Below are 20,887 nucleotides of genomic sequence, written 5' to 3' on the forward strand. Positions count from 1 at the left end.
TTTCAGTAAAAATTTACCCACGATTGTTCGTAATTATTGACTGTATCTTTCACAGAATGAACAAACAATCAAGATCATATAGAATTCTCACCATGGCGGGTGTCGATTCACAAAATTCATTCAATATAGAAAATGACATAAAACAGGGCTAACATTCGAACCACGTTTAGTTCCGCAACAGATACACGGTCTTCGGAAAAAATATCATTTATCAAACCGACAACATCTACTTGCACTAATATAATGAATTTGGATTCTTTACCTCCTGAATTAACTACTGAAAATGTAGTATTCTTTGAGGCATACGACATTCAAGTAGATACAATGGTTGAAAATAATGATCTTGATTCAATATTTACATCTGGAGCTTCAATTTCTGATGATTTAATATTGCAAGCAGCTGATGAAAAAATAAATCTACTGAATTGTATTTATGAACAAGAAATCACTTTTCGAGGTCTGAATGGTATTCAAGAACCTGATACGCATCAAGAACTTGCCATTGGAGAAGTTAATACTCGAGAACCTGCTACTCATGAACCTGTTACCCAAAAACCTGCTACTTTAGGACCTGCTAGTATTCAAGTACCTGACACGTTAATTCCTGACACTTTAGTACCTGATACTCTGGAAACTGAGACTCACGAATATTATGAACACAATAATCAAGAGCATGGAAATGATAACCAAGAGCCTAATTCTCATTCTGATTCTAACGACCAGACATACGAACAAAGGGAAAGTGACATGGAAACTGATTACGGTGGCAAAGAAGATCGAGAAGAAATGCCAAGAAATGAAGGAGCAGCTGAAATTTTTCTGAGAAAGCGCAGAAAAAGAAGACATATAGATCGAGCAAACTGGAAAAAAACAAGAATAAATTGAATAGACAATCTGGAAAGAAATGTTTTGGAAAAAAAGCAGGAGAAGGAATGGGATTTTAATGTACTGAAAGGAATATTACTGGAGTTTTTTCCCAACACCAAATCGTTATTTTTACACCTCGACACGTGTTTCGATCACCAAGTGATCATCTTCAAGAGGAAGATCACTTGGTGATCGAAACACGTGTCAAGGTGTGAAAATAACGATTTGGTGTTGGGAAGATAAAACTGTTTTATCTTCCTTATGAAGATGATCACTTGGTGATCGAAACACGTGTCGAGGTGTAAAAATAACGATTTGGTGTTGGGAAAAAACTCCAGTAATATTCATTACTACACCAAAGGTTCCAAACAGTACATCATAAGTACTGAAAGGAGCCAAAGTGATGAGAGCAAGGTGCAACTGTGGGAAAAAATCAGCTTCGAAATATAAAGGAATATCAGATCAACAGAGGATACAAATATTCGAAACATTTTGGAAACTTTCGTGGAGTGAGAAGAGAATTTTTCTCTTAGTACTAGTTGAAAAACTGCCAATCAAGAGAGCTAGAGATCGAAAAGTTGAGAACGAATCAAGAAGAGAATTTTCATACATGTATCATCTAGAAAAAACTACTAGAATCAGGGTATGCAAAACCATGTTCTACACAGTAAAATACCTGGATCACACTTTTTTCAAAAATTTCCAACATGTTCAGATCATCAAGTCTATTCGACCAGGAAGAGCAACAGGGGATCCCACTGTGACTAATATAACAGCACTTCAGTATAACGAAAATGGCATCATGTATAAAATCTGTCATTCTGAGACCTGGAAACAATTACCATGCAGAAAGGATCTCATGAGCCTCAAAGTAGCCCTAAAGAAGGACTATCATGATTTCTATGATTGATTACCACATTTGTAGAAGTTCACTATTCCTCAATTTCAGTTTCAGAGTTGTATGAATGAAGATAACATCCTTATATATATTTTCCATTATTATTTCCTTCACAGATAGTGCTTACACAGCTCTTGAATATGGCCTATCTCCTGTATTTAATAGAAAACCTTCACTTTATCATGAGAAAAGTCATAACCCTAATAATATCATAGTATCAATCATCACTTCACAGAAAAAAAAATCAAGTTTCACTTTATTTGGGAAATGAGAAGTTTTTTGTCTCTCCTGTAAAATTTGTATTTTTGGAGTCAGGGCATTTGCATCTTAGGCCGACGATATGCAGAGACTTGGACTATTGAAAAACAGTGTGTGTCGCCTCTATTTAGAAAATTATGAAACAGCACATACTTTGTGTCAGTCCAGTTGGGAAGCGAATCAAGTTTTTAGAGTTCGGCAGAACCGTACTCTTACCATCTGACCTGAAAGAGAACTCACCGTACAAACTAATCGGTTTCGTTAAAAAGCTGGGTTCATTTGGTTGAGTTTGAATAATTGTGAGCCACAATTAACCTTAGCGGGTTGCGGTAGAAAGTCGCATAGACATACTCACTTTGGACCTAACTTAATCCAACCATATACTTGAAAATGCAGATGGAGTCAAGTATATCTCAAAAAAATTTATAATCACATACGCATCATAATTGAAAGTGTTACCGACAACTGTTTCACCAATATTTCTTGATCTCGAACAGCATTACCTCTGAATCGTGTAGGGTTGGGTTTGTGTTCAGCACCATTACTGGCTTTATTATCATTTATGTCTTTCAGCAACAATGTTTTGCAATTGATGAAAATGATACTTCCAGTTTTTTTACCAATATAATAGATGATTCAGTGTATCTATTTGGTGTTCTTGAATTAAAAATAATTTGTCTACTGATCTCAGAACACTTCAGAAAGCATGAAACAAATCTTTACTAGATATTGCCATTGACTCCATTACTTCTTCTTCATCTCTTTCTATAAAATAGTTCGCCAATATTGGCGTCTATATTGAAGAATCTGGTGTTTGATTGAACGCATTACCTGTTCATGGTAGCCATTGGACCCAATTTGGGTTTGGATATTTGTACTTCTCATAAATGTATTAATTTCAATTAAGTGAATAAAAAAGTTACCCATGGTTTGAACTGAAGGAAGAGAACTGAACGTTATCCAAATCGTCACTAAATCAACGAAATCATAAAAAAGGCTTTGGTATCATCCGGGAAACCTTTTATTCTATATAGAACCTCGTTCCCTGGAAATGCAGCAAAGCTTTCGTTTGGCATTTCACACGTGACGAGACACTGGATCTATCTCATTTCAGTGGAACATTTGAAAATGCAGGTGCTGCTGCTATAATTGGTGGGAAAGTAAAACGGTAGAAGTATCGAAATGTTGGAAACAACTCTTTAATGTATCCTCTGGCTGTAGAAACTTTCGAGGTATTTGTCTCCTACACTGGCATGTGGCAAGAATACAATGATTTATATGTTTCTCAAATTTCACCAAAATCACCAGTAAGTGAACAGGGGGAACAAAGTCGCACTTTTGATGTGAATTTTTATAGAAATATCATCTATAGAGCGAAATCGAAAGGAAGGTTTCAATAAATCCCAACACCCGCTGAAATTATAAATACGAGTGAATACATAGCTCGCCATTCAGTCATTACTGAGATTTCGAAATATGAATTTTGTTGCTTGCAGTAAACGCAAATACCACTGTTAACGTAGTAAATGGAACTTCAGATTTCATTCAACTTCTGAAGTCTTGTGGTATTGATTAATCGAAAACAATCGATTCAAAGTAAAAACAGAAGTGAGTTTAGTAGGTGTTTTTAATAAATACTATGTTTTTTTTTTAATCCATGACTGAAAAAATGTTTGCTGCCCATCTCAATATTAGGAGCTGATGACGTATCACGAATTTGAATTAACATTTTTCATTATACTGATACCGAAAATCAGACATATTCCAGATAAATCCAGGAATATAATAATATTTATTGCGAACTCATTTGGAACCTACTCATATGATATAGTACGGACGGACTGTTTTACTTCTGGAAATCGGTTTATCAGTTCCAAAGTAATTAGCAACTATATATTCGTTTCGAGAATCTGCAAACAAACAATAAATTCAATTATTATGTATTCATAATTCAAATCAGTTCATTCCAATAAATTTTCAAAAGTTTCACCATTCACTTTCTTACAATATCAAGGTCTGTTTACGAATGGTTTTTTCGCATTATGGAATATTCTTGAATTATTTCACTGCATACACTTTTTTTTTCTATTCACGAGTTCTGAAATGAACTACGGTTGAGTATCGTACACTTCAGATTTCACATATCTGCTCAAAACATCTTCAAGTGTCATAGGTTGAGTTGAAAAACAGCCTTAGCTGATACTCCCCGCTTTCACCTTTACATCTAGATGATTAACTCTTGTACTCATTTTGGTTTACTTTGGAGAATTTCGACGTATCATTATTGCTAATTCAATTATATAAGTTTGCGCTGGTTGGGCCCTATCCTCCTCAGTGCTGATATACTCAGGAGGGTGCGCCAACATTATCAACCAACTACCACTCTCCACGTCGTGAAGAAGGTGATCATTGTGTCCGAGAATCATGTGTCCTGAGCAAGCGCAGTGATTTGAGAGTGGAGAAGGACTACATCAGGTTCATTGGCTTGTATGAGTCTGAGGGTGGGAAACGGATAGTTTTAATAACTTCAGCACTTCTCGTTTCCCACAACAGATTCAATATTCCTTGGAGCGTAGGGCAACACCGTTGTCTCGTCAATATCCTAGTAATTCCGTAGGTAGTGATAAAGCACTCTCCTGGCAGGCTATCATAAACCCCTAAGTTTCCGACTTCAGCACACTCGACCTGATGAGCCAAGGTTTTCAAAGTTGTTGAAGAAGACTCCCTGCATTGACTCATCATTTCATTACTGCAGAAGTGAAATTATCTCTGCAGCTTTTATATGGGTCTTTTGCTGAACGGTTTTCAACTCAGTGACGGAATTGTGATGTACTCGTACAGTGTCGAAAACTAAATCGAGTTCACCAGCTGTTCTGAAGAGAAAAGCTCCAATTGCTACTTTTTAGTACTGTGAGGAATACATCGATGAAAGGACCATGTTATGAAAAGAAAGTGAATCAATAATATCACGAACTCCTATTGGAATAATCTGAAATCTGAATCTGAAAATTTAATTAGTAGAGCCCTCTCAACGATGAATTATGCAACACCAATATCTTTCTCATCAAAACTACTCACCATTCATTCATGAAATGACTCATCATCTTTGAGGAATGTTATTAATTTTGTCTAATATGTGAAGTTCTTTTTTGTTTCAAATTAGTGAGTTTCTCTGTTGAATTCCTCATTATCATAATATTTTTCACGACGAAAGAGTTGTGATGTCCACACAAACAGTTTCTCTTAATCCGGAAAACAACTACAAAAATTAGGAAGGAAACTGCCTGAAACTTCAATGATTGAACTAGAATATCAACGTTCGAAAAAATTGACGATTTGATTCCACTTCGGAGTTGAACAGAATTCATTTTACTCCGAATCATTTCGATAATATTGTTGAAATATTTTCTCTCAGTAAAACATTTTTTCCAAAACAAGTACTTTTTCTAATCAACAGAAATGCAATTCACTTCTAGACGCGTGTTTCACCAACCAAATTGTGGTATTCAGGAAATAAGAAAACTCTTGCATGCATGCATGGAAAAGTGTTTGTTCTGAATTTGTTTCACGCCAGAGGTTTAGGTTTCACCTTCCATTAGAATATTCTTTATGGATGATAGATGTATCTTCAAATATCGCTTCTATAGTTCGAATTTTTCACATTTCACTTTTGTTTTATGTTTTTTGTTCAATTTCCAAAGTTATTAATTTTCTATTCCATGCAAAATGAGGTATGTTGCAAATACAATTCTCAGTTTTCTTGTGAGAAAGATCCGAAAAAAATCTACCTGTATTATGGAATCGTCATTAATCGAATCAATCCAAAAATGGTAAAATCAAACGTATATAATTCATTCTCGGTTTTCGACATTCATCTATTATTCTTGTTCATTAGTTTCAACAGTGACCTCATTTCGAAAGATTGTTAGCAAATATTGATCTTTTTTCTAGAGACCTTCATAAATGAATAATGAACTCTGTGAAATCGGTCCTGGTTGTAATACCTATTTTCTCAGAAAACTATCAAAAAATTACTTCCTTCAACTCAAGACTAGAATGAAAAATAACTAAATGGTTTTACATACCCTTGTTATCGGTGAATAAGTAATGAACGGTTTGTTAAGTAATTCTCCTGATCTTCTCAACCGACAATACAACCGAAAATTACAAAAAAATACACTTTCGTAGAGCATTAAAACACGTCAACAAATGTCTACAGATCAAAGCTAATGAGAAATGTATCTCATAAACAAGCAGAGTGGGTAATGGATATGAAACTTTATTATCTGAAGTGAATTTCCAAATACAACATTCAATAAACATGAAACTAGTCATAAATATATTGGAAGTATGGCCTATTTCGAGACATGCTGATCATCTATCTCATCATCATTAAAGTTGATATTTTACCGTTGTTCTGTGTTGAATGGAATCAGAGATAAAAATGTAATTAGAGATAAATGACAGAATTCGTATTTCTGATATCTGAGAACTCCCCACAATAGAAATGTAGGTTGGCGATTCATAAAAAATCAAAAGTGGTATCCATTGTGAACAAACATTTTTTATTATTTTACGTATTCATGTAATTACATACAAATGAATATAATTCTAAGAAAATAGGTACTTCATTTAATTGTTCGGGTTATTATAAGAGTCATGAACTCTTTCACGTGTAATATACAAGAAGACATCATGAATACTAAAATATTGTTCTCTATATCATCGAGACATGTAACATTCGACTTGATTTCGAAATTTCGACTATGATCTCGAAATTTCGACTATGATCTCGAAATTTCGACATTACGACTTTGTACTCATAATTTCTATTTTGATTTCGTTATTTCGAAATTACGACTCCAAACTCAAAATTCGACTTCAATCTCGATATTTCGACTTCAATTTCGAAATTTCTAAATCACCACTTTAAACTTAACGTTTGGACTTCATTCTTGAAATTTCGACTTTGATCTTGAAATTTCCACTTTAATTTCGAAATTGCGACAATGAAGTAAAATTTTCGTCTTTGATCTCGTAATATCTGAATAACGACTTCGAACACGACATTTCGACTTTGATCTTGAAATATACATTGATCTCGAAATTTCGACTTTCATCTCGAAATGTCGAAATTGAGACTGTATACTCGAAATTTCGACTTTATTCTCAAAATTTCAACTTCGATTTCAAAATTTCGACTCTGATATTGAAATTTCAACTTCATTAAATAGATTTTGTGAAAGTGACATCTTCTATTTCAAGATGTCCTCAAAACAAAATCCAATAACTCCTTCACCTTCACACACAAACTGATACCTCAATGCAAACTCTCACCATCATCCAGCATAAACCAACTCCGTCTTGAATTATCTCTCTTGAACTAGCGCAACTCAAATCAGCTTTTCTTCAAAATGGATTTACAGGCCGTCAAATTGACAGATCCATGCATCGTCAACAAACTTATCCGTCCAGTCTCAGAAATCCAAAAGACAACAACGTGTCCAAAGGAGCTCTCCTTTTCTTTCCCCATTGACAAAATTGGCCGAATTTTCAAAAAACGGGACATGAAAACGACATATTTGAACAGTGGCGTCGCCACGGGGGGCAGTAGGCCCCACCCGCCCTCTTCAAAATGTTGTTGTTAGCACCCTTCCGATTCTAAATTATTCACAAATCTATTGTTGGATACATAACATGGAAAACCAATAAACGTGGCAACATTCGCTTTTAATACCCCGACCACGATCAGTTGTGAATCCCATATCGCCCGTTGTCTAATGCGAATGTGATCATTTTCTTAGAGATTGGAAATTGATTGTATCTCGGCGTGGCACTCGTAGCAGTAGTAGTAGTCTGGTTTTTTATTGTTACTTTGACGAATAAACAGTTTGTCGAGCAGATTATCGAAAGTTACGCGAAAAGAAGAGGATAAAATATGCTGCTACATCACATAAACAAAAAAAAAATAATTGTAAAACTTTCAATTCGTAAGTTTTTAATTTTCAGTTGAAGATCCGAAATTGTATTCATTATGGAAACTCATACATTCACGGAGAAACAGAAGAACAATTAATTCAAACTCAAAGTTGTGTAGAGGAATCGGTTGCAAATAAATCTGACACTACGTCACTACGTAGAGTACGGTCAGTACGGAGTTAACATTTCTTGATGTTCCATCTACATCAACCTAAGTAAGAACAAAATCCGATTTTTTATTAGGTTTTGCTGATTTAACATTCACGGAAGTTGATTTGAATTCGGATTTGGATAGTGATAGTACTCAAGAACAAGACGATTTTGATAAGACTGCTGCTGTGAAAGAAAGTGGGAAAAACATTTTGGTTTTACATGGATCATTTTATAATTGATATTTCAATTTTTTCGTCGACCCATTTTCATTCAGAAATACTATTTTGATCTCTGAAATAGTGCGTCAACTAATTTTGAAAGGACTTTGTCAACCTGTGTTATCATACGACTTCCAAGACTTTCCAGTTTACAATTAGAGAAAATTTGACGTTTCTTGGTACAGACTTAAAAAAACGACTTTTGGACAGCGCAGCGTATGTTAATGGTTAGTTTACTCTCCAAGAGGTAATAAAATGTTTTGTTTTGTATGCTGGCTTTTTGATGGTGCTCATTGTTTATTGTTGAAATATTTCTTTCATTACAGTTATGTGATATTATTTCTTTTTCTAATCTTGGCGCCTAGTTATTAATAAAACACGGTAATGGTTGACAACAGACTAACTTTTTTATTTTCATAGATAATGAAAGTAGGTACATAGGTAAGTTTACAGTCATATATAATAGATGGCGTTACTCGGATGATATTTTGTTATTTCCATAAATACACATTCATCTATATTACCATTAAGGAAAACTGTTGGTACATCTAAGTGGTTCATTTTTAGGTCTAGTTGAACACTTAAGGCAAAAAGTAATCTCAAAGTAGAATAACGCAAAACTGGTGAAAATGTTTCATTATAGTACATACCTTGGATCTGGGTGTAGCCCTTAGCTACAAGTCGGGCTCTGTAGCGCACATTACTACTACTGTCACCCTTTTTCTTGAAAACCCACTTGTTTTTCACTATTGTGCACTCCCTTGGCCTATCCACTAACTCCCACGCATCATTGTCCTTGAAAGATTTCAGCTCTTCTTGCATAGCACTACACCAATGCTCTTTTTCAGACCCTGTGAGAGCGTCCTGTAGAGATATTTGTTCACTAGTAAAAGTTTTCAACACTCATATTGGAAAAACCATATCTCTCTGGTGCACGACGAACTCGCTTATCTGTTTGAACGACAGCATCACTTTGAGTGGTGACCATACTGTCATCAGTTATTGAGCACTCACAATATTCTTCATCTTGATCACTTGAGGACTCACTTGCAACATATATCAGGTCTTCTTTGCTTGATCTCTCATTATCTTCAATGCTTGTCAAACTTTCCTCCTTACTTGTATTCTATTCTATAATCTTGTCTGGCTCCCTCTCTTCAACCATAACTTCTATTGTGTTTTTTTGTATCACTTTCCGTGACTACAACATCCCGTGCCACAGTAATTTTATTTGTTTTCGGGTCATGTAGCCTTTGGAATTTTCTGAATATCCAACCAGTTGTAACATTTGAGATTTTTCGTCCCATTTGTTACGTCTTACTTTTGGAATGTGGACCATAACTGGACTTTCAAACACTCTAATGTGACTTAGATCTGGTTTTCTGCCAGTCCACATCTCATATGGGGTACTACCATTGTCCAAAACTGCTGCTGGTGATCGGCTCTTCAAATACACTGCTGTATTCACAGCTTCTGTGTATACAGCACTGCTGTATTTTTCTACAATTGACCTATTGAATCTCTCACTTGAGTCATTTTGTTCCTGCGTATAGGCAACTGTCTTTTGATGTATTTTTAAGTAATTTTCCATTTCCAGTGAGCAGAATTCACCACCATTATCCGACCGCAATATCTCAATCTTTTGTGACTGTTGATTTTCAACCTGCTCTTTGAACTCTCGAAAATACTTAAAAGCCTCATTCTTTTCCTTTAGGAAGTATACAAAACACATCCGGCTATAGTCATCAACAAATAACAGGTGGTATTTAGCTAAGTCAAGTGATTTCTGCTCCATAGGGCCACACAGGTCAGTAAGAACGATTTCTAGGACTCTGCTGCTCGTGCTTGTACTTGCAGTGAAAGGTAGCCTAGTTTGCTTGCCTTTACAGCAAACTACACAACTTGATTTGCTCATATCCTACTTTTCCTGGTAAGTTACACCTTCAACTACTCCTTTTTTCATTTTCTCAAGGTCATTTATATTAATATGACCTATTCGTCTGTGCCAAGTGTTACATGAGGTCTGTGTAGCTGCCGCTAACAGCTGCTCTGATTTTTCAATGTTGAATATGTACACATCATTTTCCAAGCTAGCTTCACTAACACAAATATTCTGAGAATTGTAAATGTAACATCCATCTTTATTGAAGGATACTCTGTTACCATTTGCGATCATTCTGCTCACCGAAGGGAAATTGTGTTGGTATGCACAAAACATTGTTCATTTCTACTTCATGTCTGATTGTTTTCACTCGCGTAGCAAGCCGAAGATCTCCGGAGCACAACACTGGAACTTTCGTATGATTAGCGACAATAATTTATTTTACTTTTGTTTCGTAATATATGTTTGTCAACATGTTCTTGTTTGACACCATGTGAGTACTAGCGCCAGAGTCGACGTACCAGTCTGTTATGTATTCAAAGACCAGACTGCTTCCTGATGATCCTTTATTTTATAATTCCACAGATATTCTTTACATTTTACACTCGACAACCATAACCTACTTCTAGCTACCATACTATACTAAATATCTCTATCTAAAATCTCTTATGACAACTGACTGGGTTTTTAGGTTCGAATATACACGTTGGAATATCCACTTGCTCGGTTAATACTCTACATTTCTCTCCATCTAATTGAAGATTCAATTTTGAGGGAGGTTTTACAATTCTTCCAGAGCGAGTTATAGTAGGGAATGATTTAGTGGGAGAAGCTGAAATAAGGGTTGTGCTGTTTGGTACACTTGATTCAAAGTTTGAACTGTGATCTGTATTAATATTATTTGAACATTTTTCAGCTTCTTTTACAGTAGTATTAGTGTTATCATTATTCAATTCACAATAGGTTTTAGAATGTAACATATCAGAGCTACTTGTATTGGGACTTACAGTAATTTTGGTGTCTACTAAAACTTCAGGTAATATCGGTTAATGCCGATTGGTTCGCATATCATCAGAATGAACAAACTTCATTATATTTTCTATTTCTACTAAATAGGTATTGTAACTTAAAACTTTCCTTACAATCCCTTTCTGCCATAATTTAGTACGTTTATTTTTAACGAAAATATGTTGACCGAGTTTGTACAAAACACGTTTGTTGAAGTCAGAGAATGTAGATTTTGTATTATGGCAAGGTTTCAAGAGACTGCACCGTGTTCTAGGTCTGGTTTCGAAAATGGCTTCAGCAGAAACAGCTCAGAAAATAATGACTTTTCCAAACCCCTTTCAAACGTTTGCACAGGTAAACCTCAACAGGTAAACCAAATACAGAAAATATGTTTTTTAATTCACATATCGTTTCTAATGCATCTGTACCATTTTTCATTAATCTCCATCTATTTTGTGACTTAGAACGCTACCTACACCATAACTATTAGCATCAGAAGTGACGTATATCGGAAGTTTTGGATTATAATGTGTCAAAACAGTATCAGAGGTTAATAATTTTTTGCTCAGCTCAAAAGCCTCTTGACAAGTTTTTGTCCAACTCTTGGAAAAATGAATATCTTTTTTGCATAGATCATAGAGTGGTTTTAATTTTGACGAGAGCATTGGAATAAATTTTCCATAGTAGTTCAACAATCCAAGATATGCTTTCAGTTCAGTTAGTGACCTTGGTGTTGGTGTTAACTTTTTTGCATTTATTTTATCTTCTGTTGGGTGAATCCCCTCGACATCAATAATGTGACCTAGGAATTCCACATGTTCTACAAAGAACTTGCATTTTTTTTCATTTATCTTAACATTGAATTCCAATAATTTTTTTAGAACATTCCTAACGTTTTCATAACATTCTTGCGAGGTTGGGCCAAAAACTAGTATATCATCAAGTTGGCACTTAGTGTTTTTCAATCCAGCCAATATGCTGTCCATCACTGACTGAAAAATACCCGGTGCTGAACTGACACCGTATGTCAATCTTGTATAAGTGAATAATCCTAAATGTGTGTTGATGACTAAAAGTTCTTGGGCTCTAGGGCTAGCTTTCAAATGTTGATAAGCTCCTTTCAAGTCTATTACAGTGGAATACCTTTGACCAGCTAGACAAGCAAATATATCTTCTGGTAACGGCAAGGTGCAATGGTTACTATCCAAGCGTGGGTTAAGTGTTTTCTAACCTCATTAGAGTTCTTTTTGGGGACAACAACAATTGGACATGCCCAACTGTTTTTCTTTAAATACCAGAATTTACCATTTTTGATAATTCAACTTCTACTTTTTCTTTTAATGCATATGGTAAATCATACGCCCTATGAAATATAGGTTGAGAATTTTCTTTCAATTTCAAATCCACCTAAATATTTTCAATGCATGAATGCATCTGTTCATCAAATAGATTTTGAAAATCATTCGAAATTTTTTTTTGATAGTTTGACATTTCCTGACATTTCTCATTTGATGTCTTTTGGGCTGATTTAATATTATTATCTAATTTCTTTAAGCTTATTTTTTGCCTCCACCCTGGATTCAGAACATTCAACCAGTTCCTGCCTAACAATGGTGTAAACTTATGCTTACTTTTCAAAATTACCAATGGTAAATTTACAGTCTCTGACTCCGTTTTAACAAAAACATTCGTTTCACTTACTATTTTGACACCTTGCCCAGTAAGGACTCTAAGATCATAATTGACTGAATGTACATCTAAATTTGACAAATATTTGCTGAAATCTTTATGCATTACAGTTCTGCATGCTCCACCATCGATTTCAAAGTTAACAGTTTTACCTTCCATCTCTAGGGCTACTTTTTCTGGACCCATCTTCCCTGACTCAAGCGATGATAAAAAACCCAATACCAATGAGTTTTCCTCCTCTGCTGACTGATTCTCCTCATCCATGACATTGATGTTGGTGTTTCTGCATGCACGACTTGTATGGCCAACCTTTTTGCATCTGAAACACTCCCAATTTCTTGCAGGACATCTCTGGGGATCATGTTTTCTAGTACACCGAAAACATGGTTTCCATTCATTCATCTGGGAATTTGGCAATTCTTTTCTTTGATTTAGCCTGCTATTTCCTGGACTGGCTTCCTTGTGTACAAACTTTTTCTCGAATGACAATTTATCTAAACCTTCAGATATACAGGACATACTACTTTCTGCTCCCATGGACTTTACTTGACCTTCTGCCAATTCCATTGACAATGCAGTGTCATAAGCTTGTTGAAAGGTTAAAGTGCCTTCGGACAAAAGCTTCTGTTTCAGTGGAACAGACTTAGCACCACAAACTAACCTATCTCGTAGACATTCATTGAGAAACTGACCAAAATTGCAGTCTCTGGATAGATTTTTGAGCTTTGCGACAGATGACTCTACATCTTCATTGGGCTCTTGAACTGCATTATAAAATTTATACCGTTCTGCTATGACTAGTTTCTTAGGGCTGTAATGTGTAACTAGAGCTGCCTTTAGTTCATTGAATGATTTGGAACTTGGTAGATTTGGTTCCACCAAATCTTTCAGTACATTATATGCTTCACCACCTATCAGTGTTAGTAAGAGTGGAACTTTCATACCATCATCCACGACATTACATATGTAGAGTTGCTCCAATCTTTCAAAGTATGATCGGACGTCAGTCTCCCTGGGATCAAACTGCTCGATGGCTCCAATCAACGACATATTCTGGATATTTGTACACCTCCAGACGACAATACTTCAGTTTAAGTACTTTCACAACATGTAGCGTGGCAGCTTGACTATTAATATGTATGCACAATTTTTGAGTGCATCCGACTAGGTTCGCATCTGTTTTCGTCGCCAAATTATATGTTATGTATTCAAAGACCAGACTGCTTCCTGATCCTTTATTTTATAATTCCACAGATATTCTTTACATTTTACACTCGACAACCATAACCTACTTCTAGCTACTATACTATACTAACTATCTCTATCTAAAATCTCTTATGACAACTGACTGGGTTTTTAGGTTCGAATATACACGTTGGAATATCCACTAGCTCGGTTAATACTCTACACAGTCGTCTTGATTGATCTTGAAATATCCACTCTTCTTACAATGGTAGCAACGAATTTGTTTTTTCTGAAATGTATTCACATTACCACTGACAGGTGACGGGAACATTTCGTTTCTGCTACTGCCACTTTTAGTTTGCGGTTGCGCCTGTGGGTGGCGTTTTTGTGCATGTGCAATAAGCGCGCCTTCTGACTCAACCTCAAAATCCGAACTCATATCTAACAATTTAGTTTTTATAGCATTAGCGCTTATCTTCAATCCTGAATGCTCTATTGCCATTATCATGGTACTATATCTATCTGGCAGTCTTGCTAGCAACAACGAGCCGATCCATTCGTCGTTTATTTCGAATCCAGTGCCCTTCAAACGTTGAGTCGTTTCCACAAGCTGGTTATCGTAGCTAGTCATACTGTCACAACTCTCCAAACGTATTGATATAAGGTTTCTTAAGAGAGTAATCTTGCGCGTAAAACAAGAATCGTCAAACAATGACTTCAGTATCGCCCACAGATCTTGGACGGTGACTTCAGTCTTGATGTGGACAAATAACGACGGATCGATAGTCATTACGATCTTTGCCCTCGCCTTCCTATTTTCTGCTTCCGTTAGCTCCGTGGTACTGGTCACATCCACGTCTTCCAGAATCATGAAGTTCTCGGCGGCAAACGCCCAGTCATCGTAATTCTCGCGTCCTTTTAGTTTAGGAACGTTCACTGAGTAGTTACCCGACATTTTAGCACTGATAGATTTGATAGTCTATAAAAACTAATTGCTTTTGGGTACTGGGCCCATAACCTAATAAAACACGGTAATGGTTGACAACAGACTAACTTTTTTATTTTCATAAATAATGAAAGTAGGTACGTACATAAGTTTACACTCATATAAAATAGATGACGTTACTCGGATGATTTTGTTATAAGTTGCAAATTTATTTATAACAGTTATTGTGTGTCCCCCGCCCTGAAGTTTTAGAGTCGTCACTGTGTTCGAAGGTGATTGACAATGTTTCATTATGAATTCCATCAGTTCAGAATTACTTGAATTGAAGGGGTTATATTTTTTAGGAGTTATTAATTTTTGGGAAAGAAAGTTTTTGGCTTTCTACTACTCCATCTTGATACAAAAAAAGAAAGATGAGAGAGTCTTCCAAAGAAAGGAAGGAAGTAACTCTATACATGGATGTGTAGATCATGCAAAGAAGTAACTTTCAGACACAAACTGAAAGAAAGTCCTCCTGAATTATATCGTCTGATATTATATAAAATGATTCCAAATTCCTGAAAGAACTAATAAAAAAGAAGAATTAAAAAAGAATAGCTTAAAATAACAATTATATTCAGCAAATAAACTCTGAAATGAAATAACAGTGAAATGAAATACAAGTAAAAATAGAAAAATGGAAAAAAATTAATTAAAAAATTAAAAGATTCCAGGCCAAGTTACTTCACGATGTTTCGATTGCTAGTATACACAATCGTCTTCGCGTGACGACTCGATTAATGACTATTTATGGGTTAGCGGGAGTTGGCCATTTTTCGCTTGATTATGGTTTTCCATATGTTGCGTCTCTCTACGCTAGCATGGCTGAATATATTGTTGGACAGAATGTATGCGGCTTGTTTGGACATTGGTTTGAGAGCAAATTCAAAGAAGGACACAATATTGACTTTACGAACACAAACACCATTGCCACAGCGAAAACACTACAAGCTCAGATAATTCGCGAGGCCTTCGAAAAAAAAACGACCTTTCGCCTGTACAAATGTGGTGACGGTCAGAGATTTCCAACTACATGGTAACCTCTAATTTTCCGATGCCTACCCCTCACCAAGGCATCCGGTGATGGTAATTAGCCGAAGCCAGATCCCCACATTTCCACTTCAGTAGCTGCCGCCGATATTAATATCACCGAACACTCATCGATTAAAGTCAAAATTTGGAGATTTGAGTCGAAATTTTGAGTTGAAAGGCGTAATGTCGAAATTTCGAGATTGAAGTCGAAATTTTTGAGATCATGGCGACTGTAATGATACTTTTGTCACTCATTTGTGATAACTATCTCTGGATGTTTTCCAAGATATTTTCTGATTGAATCATACAGATCAGTTGAATAGTGTTATTATTATTATTTATTATTTATTATAATATTCTTCACTTGTGTCCTGCATGAATTCTTCTGATCCTCCTCAAAATTCTCAATTATATTTTCCAAAAGTCATAACAGAGACAAAATGTTGATACGATATCATTAGAAAAACTAATATTATAGATAGAACATCATTTTTAAATAAATTGATTTTTCGAATGTTTTTGTTCCTAATTTGATGGAAGTACCGGTCATAGTCATAAAATTTTCTACTTGTGTTCTATATGAAATCTTTTGAGCCTCAACTATATGATGTACTGTTTGGAACCTTTGGTGTAGTAATGAATATTACTGGAGTTTTTTCCCAACACCAAATCGTTATTTTCAACACCTCAACACGTGTTTTGATCACCAAGTGATCATCTTCAAGAGGAAAATAAAACTTCTTTCTATTGAAGATGATCACTTGGTGATCAAAACACGTGTCGAGGTGTTAAAAATAACGATTCAGTGTTGGAAAAAAACTCCAAAAAATATTATTTAAATTTATATACTTATTGTTTATATTATATATTTTTATATTCCTTGTATGTACTACGTTTTATGTTATCATTATATTTTAGATACCCGTTTAAATATACGTTATATGTGTATGTGTGTGTATGTGTGTGTATATGTATATGCATGTATATATGTGTATATGTCTGTATATCCATAACATGATGGAGCATATTTGTATTTTTATATTTCTTCTTCTTATATTTCTTCAAATAATTAATGTTACATATAATATCGGCATATATAATATGCCGATATATATATATATATATATATATATATATATATATATATAGATATATATATATATATATATATATATATATATATATATATATATATATATATATATATATATATATATATATATATATATATATATATATATATACAATAAAGTCCGCATCAAATGGGATTTTTTTTGTTCATCTCTTCAAGCAACTTTTGATATCATAAGTGATTTTTCTTCCCTGTCCAATTTGACATTTTATCCAAAAAATTTTCAGAAAAGCAGTTATTGCTCGAAACTTCGAAAATCGGTGAAGAGAAAAGATGATTGTTTTTTCATTTTTCACCCATATACTAATTTTTAGCTCTCTAGTAGAAATTTAGTTTTTTTACAGTTTTTCGAAAATTTGACACTTGCCGTTTTCTCAAATTTAGCCAAACCTCAACAAAGTTAGTGCTTTATGCCTAACTTATCTTTCCAACGCATTTTTATTACCAATTGCAATTCTAAATACAACTTATATATAATTATGCTTATACATAAGCATAATTAAAAAACAATATCAATGAAAAGTCAATAATTTATTCTTTACTGCACTCTTCAAACAGTTAAACTTTGATTTACTAATTACGAAAAATTACAACGAAATTAAACTAAGGGTACTGTGGAAACAATTGAACTGAACTGAATAAGCAAAATATTTTATTGTCATATGACATTTGTTGAATAACTCAAAATAGTGTTTATCAGTTTTAGATTTAAAATAGTTTATTCTTTGTCTAGTGTGTTATTAAAAATGCTGAATCTTCAAGAGAAAATTGAAATCTTTTTAATATGCGGCGAGAATACCGGTCACCGACAAGTAGCTGATATTTTCAATGCCAGACATCCTGCAAGAAATATTCATCAGTCAATAGTTGGTAGGATAATAGCTAAGTTTAAATCTACTGGCTGGGTTGAGAGTAATTTTAGAAAAGCACATCAGCCTTCTAGACATACTGAAGAAGTGGAATTTGAAATATGTTTGGATGTCGTAGACAAGTATTCAAGACATTGCAGATAGAACAGATGTTAACCGAGAGAGTGTACGACGTATTTTACACAAAAATAAATTTACGCCTTATAAACCGAGATTTATCAATACATTAAAAGAAATGGACTTCGATATGCGCTTGTATTTTTCTTTTTGGTTTCAAGGGGAAAAAGAAGAAAATTATCATTTTCCTTATCAAATTTTATGGACAGATGAAGCGACCTTCTCTTCAAATGGCGTTGTGAGCTCGCAAAACTGCAGGTGGTGGGCAGAAGAAAACCCACATTTCGTAATCGAATGTGTAGATCAATATTCGTTTAAGACGAATGTATGGTGTGGCATATTGAATGATCAAATTATAGGACCATACTTTTTTAGACATAAATTAAATTCTGCGGACTACCTACACTTTGTGAATACCGAACTATCTGAAGTTTTGGATAATATGCCCCTTCAAGTAAGAAATGTTGTGTGGTATTCATACTACAAGGGAGGTTAAAGAGCGTCTTTTGAAAATATTTAGGGGCAAAGTAATCAGTCGCAATATGGAAGACTTTTGGCCGCCTAGATTTCCTGATATAACCCCACTAGATTTCTTCTTGTGGGGTTACTTAAAACAAAAGGTGTATGAGCAAATACCTTTTCGAGATATAAACCATTTAGAGGCAGTTATTCGAGAATGTGTTGTAAGCACGAAACCCTGTAGTATAAAGAATGCAGTTGAAGATGTTTTAAAAAGGACAATTGATTGCATTGAACGTGGTGGAAGGCACACCGAAATGTGACTTTTTATTTTGTATTTCTATTGGTATTTACATGGTTTAGGCATATGTTTCGATTTGATTTAGTGTTTTTATTTAAATTATAACTTTTTTGTTAGAATTTTTTACAGTTTAGTTTTCTAGGCAACAAAATCTAAATTGATTTCTGAAGTAATTTTGTTCATTCATACCTCATACAAGATATTTAATAAATGTGAAATTACTTTCGTATAATTCCTTCCCTTAGTTTAATTGCGTTGTAATTTTTCGTAATTAGTAAATCAAAGTTTAACTGTTTGAAAAGTGCAGTAAAGAATAAATTATTGACTTTTCATTGATATTGTTTTTTAATTAAGCTTATGTATCAAGCTATTCCGCAAAAAGTAGAAATAAAGTGAAATATTTATCTGTTTTCAAAAACTGTATAAACTTTGCATCATTTTTGGAATAATTTTTTCGGGTGTTTTAAATTTTTGCGAAATAAGTTGTATGTAGAATTGCAATTGGTAAAAAAAAATGAGTTGAAAAGATTAGTTAGCCATAAAGCAGTAACTTTGTTGAGGTTTGGCTGAATTTGAGAAATCAGCAAATGTCGAATTTTCGAAAAACTGTAAAAAAACTAAATTTGTACTAGAGAGCTAAAAATTGGTAAAAAATGGGTAAAAAATGAAAAGTCAATCATCTTTTCTCTTTACCGATTTTCGAAATTTCGAGCAATAACTGCTTTTCTGAACATTTTTTGGAAAAAATGTCAAATTGGACAGGGAAGAAAAATCACTTGATCAATCATATGCATGTCATTTGGCATCATTTTCAAAGCACAACCTAATGGAGATATCAAAAGTTGCTTGAAGAGATGAACAAAAAAAATCCCATTTGATGCGGACTTTATGTGTCTCTCAGTCAAAAAATCAAAAATCAAATTCTGCTTTACTCTGCCAAGCTTTCGCTTCTAATGGGAAGCTTCTTCAGGGCAGTAAAAATGAGTGAAAAAACAATAAATTGAAGATATAAAATGATACAAAAGACATAAAAGTTAACATGTATACGATTTAATATTTTATATTTAATAATAATTGCATTGTGGTCATATATATATATATATATATATATATATATATATATATATATATATATATATATATATGGTAAAATGGATCAACAGGGTCTCTCAGTCAAAAAATCAAAAATCGAGATCTGCTTTACTTTGTTTATTGATTTTTTGACTGAGAGACCCTGTTAACCCATTTTACCATACATTTACCACGAATTTCCCCCTTTTGATTTATATCATACACACTCGATGAAACCTAGATCTTTGTATATATATATATATATATATATATATATATATATTGTTATAAAAATATAAAATTACAAGAGTATTTATAATTCAATTAATTTGATTCTTGATTGTTATTCTGATAGTTCAAATAATTTGAAAATTTTCTGTGATATCAAAATTCTTAGTGCTCCGGCAGATACCTGTCCTTACCTCTAAAACTTACCTCTATTCTTCAAGGTTGCTCAGCTCAATCGAAGCTCATGCAGTTCTGTTTCTCAGAGTAGAGTTCTTGGAAAGGTGTTACGAATAAAATTTTGTATGTCTGTGTTTTGAAAATAAAACTTTGTCTCAAAATTAAAAAAAAAATATAATGAATGTAAAATTTTGTAAATGTTTTGTCAAACCAAACTTAAATTACCCTAAAACTGCGCCAAAATACCTTTTGCTAAGAAATGTTACAGTAAATGTTAAATTTGAAACAAAAATATTCTTAGAATTGTGTTCCGTACAGTTAAATTTACGTGTAACGGCAAATTAGTTACTTGAAAACTTAAGATGTCTGTGGTTCGTGC

General features: G+C 34.1%; 2 protein-coding genes across 6 annotated transcripts in view; both read right to left on the minus strand.

Annotated features, from left to right (window-relative positions):
- The window catches only part of Oct-TyrR (Octopamine-Tyramine receptor), a 1,115,181-nt gene that overhangs the window by 321,869 nt on the left and 772,425 nt on the right, over positions 1-20,887 (minus strand). For 2 of the 4 annotated variants that reach the window (XM_074186521.1, XM_074186522.1), the window contains exon 1: positions 6,109-6,810. The exons of 1 other annotated variant lie outside the window; for it this stretch is intronic. In XM_074186521.1, the coding sequence (XP_074042622.1) occupies positions 6,109-6,216 (108 nt within the window). In that variant the 5' untranslated portion in view covers positions 6,217-6,810. Of the gene's footprint in view, positions 1-6,108; positions 6,811-20,887 lie in introns of those variants that run through there. One more of the 4 variants, XM_074186519.1, reaches the window with a different exon arrangement.
- LOC141487445 (uncharacterized) lies at positions 9,875-16,754 on the minus strand. 2 transcript variants are annotated; one of them, XM_074186524.1, is made up of 2 exons: positions 11,467-16,754; positions 9,875-11,402 (listed from the first exon to the last, which is right to left on the minus strand). In XM_074186524.1, exon 1 carries the CDS (start codon positions 14,000-14,002, stop codon positions 12,671-12,673), a length of 1,332 nt encoding a protein of 443 aa, XP_074042625.1. In that variant the 5' UTR covers positions 14,003-16,754; the 3' UTR covers positions 9,875-11,402; positions 11,467-12,670. Both variants share the same exon structure in this region, with proteins under 2 accessions (XP_074042625.1, XP_074042626.1).

Source organism: Leptinotarsa decemlineata, unplaced genomic scaffold, assembly GCF_025532065.1.
Source record: "Leptinotarsa decemlineata unplaced genomic scaffold, Ldec_3_MD MMD2_P_RNA_scaffold_2, whole genome shotgun sequence".
NCBI lineage: Eukaryota > Metazoa > Arthropoda > Insecta > Coleoptera > Chrysomelidae > Leptinotarsa > Leptinotarsa decemlineata.

Coding starts and splice junctions, on each gene's coding strand:
- LOC141487445 (XM_074186524.1), bottom strand. CDS start 14,002: ATGTCGTTGATTGGAGCCATCGAGCAGTTTGATCCCAGGGAGACTGAC.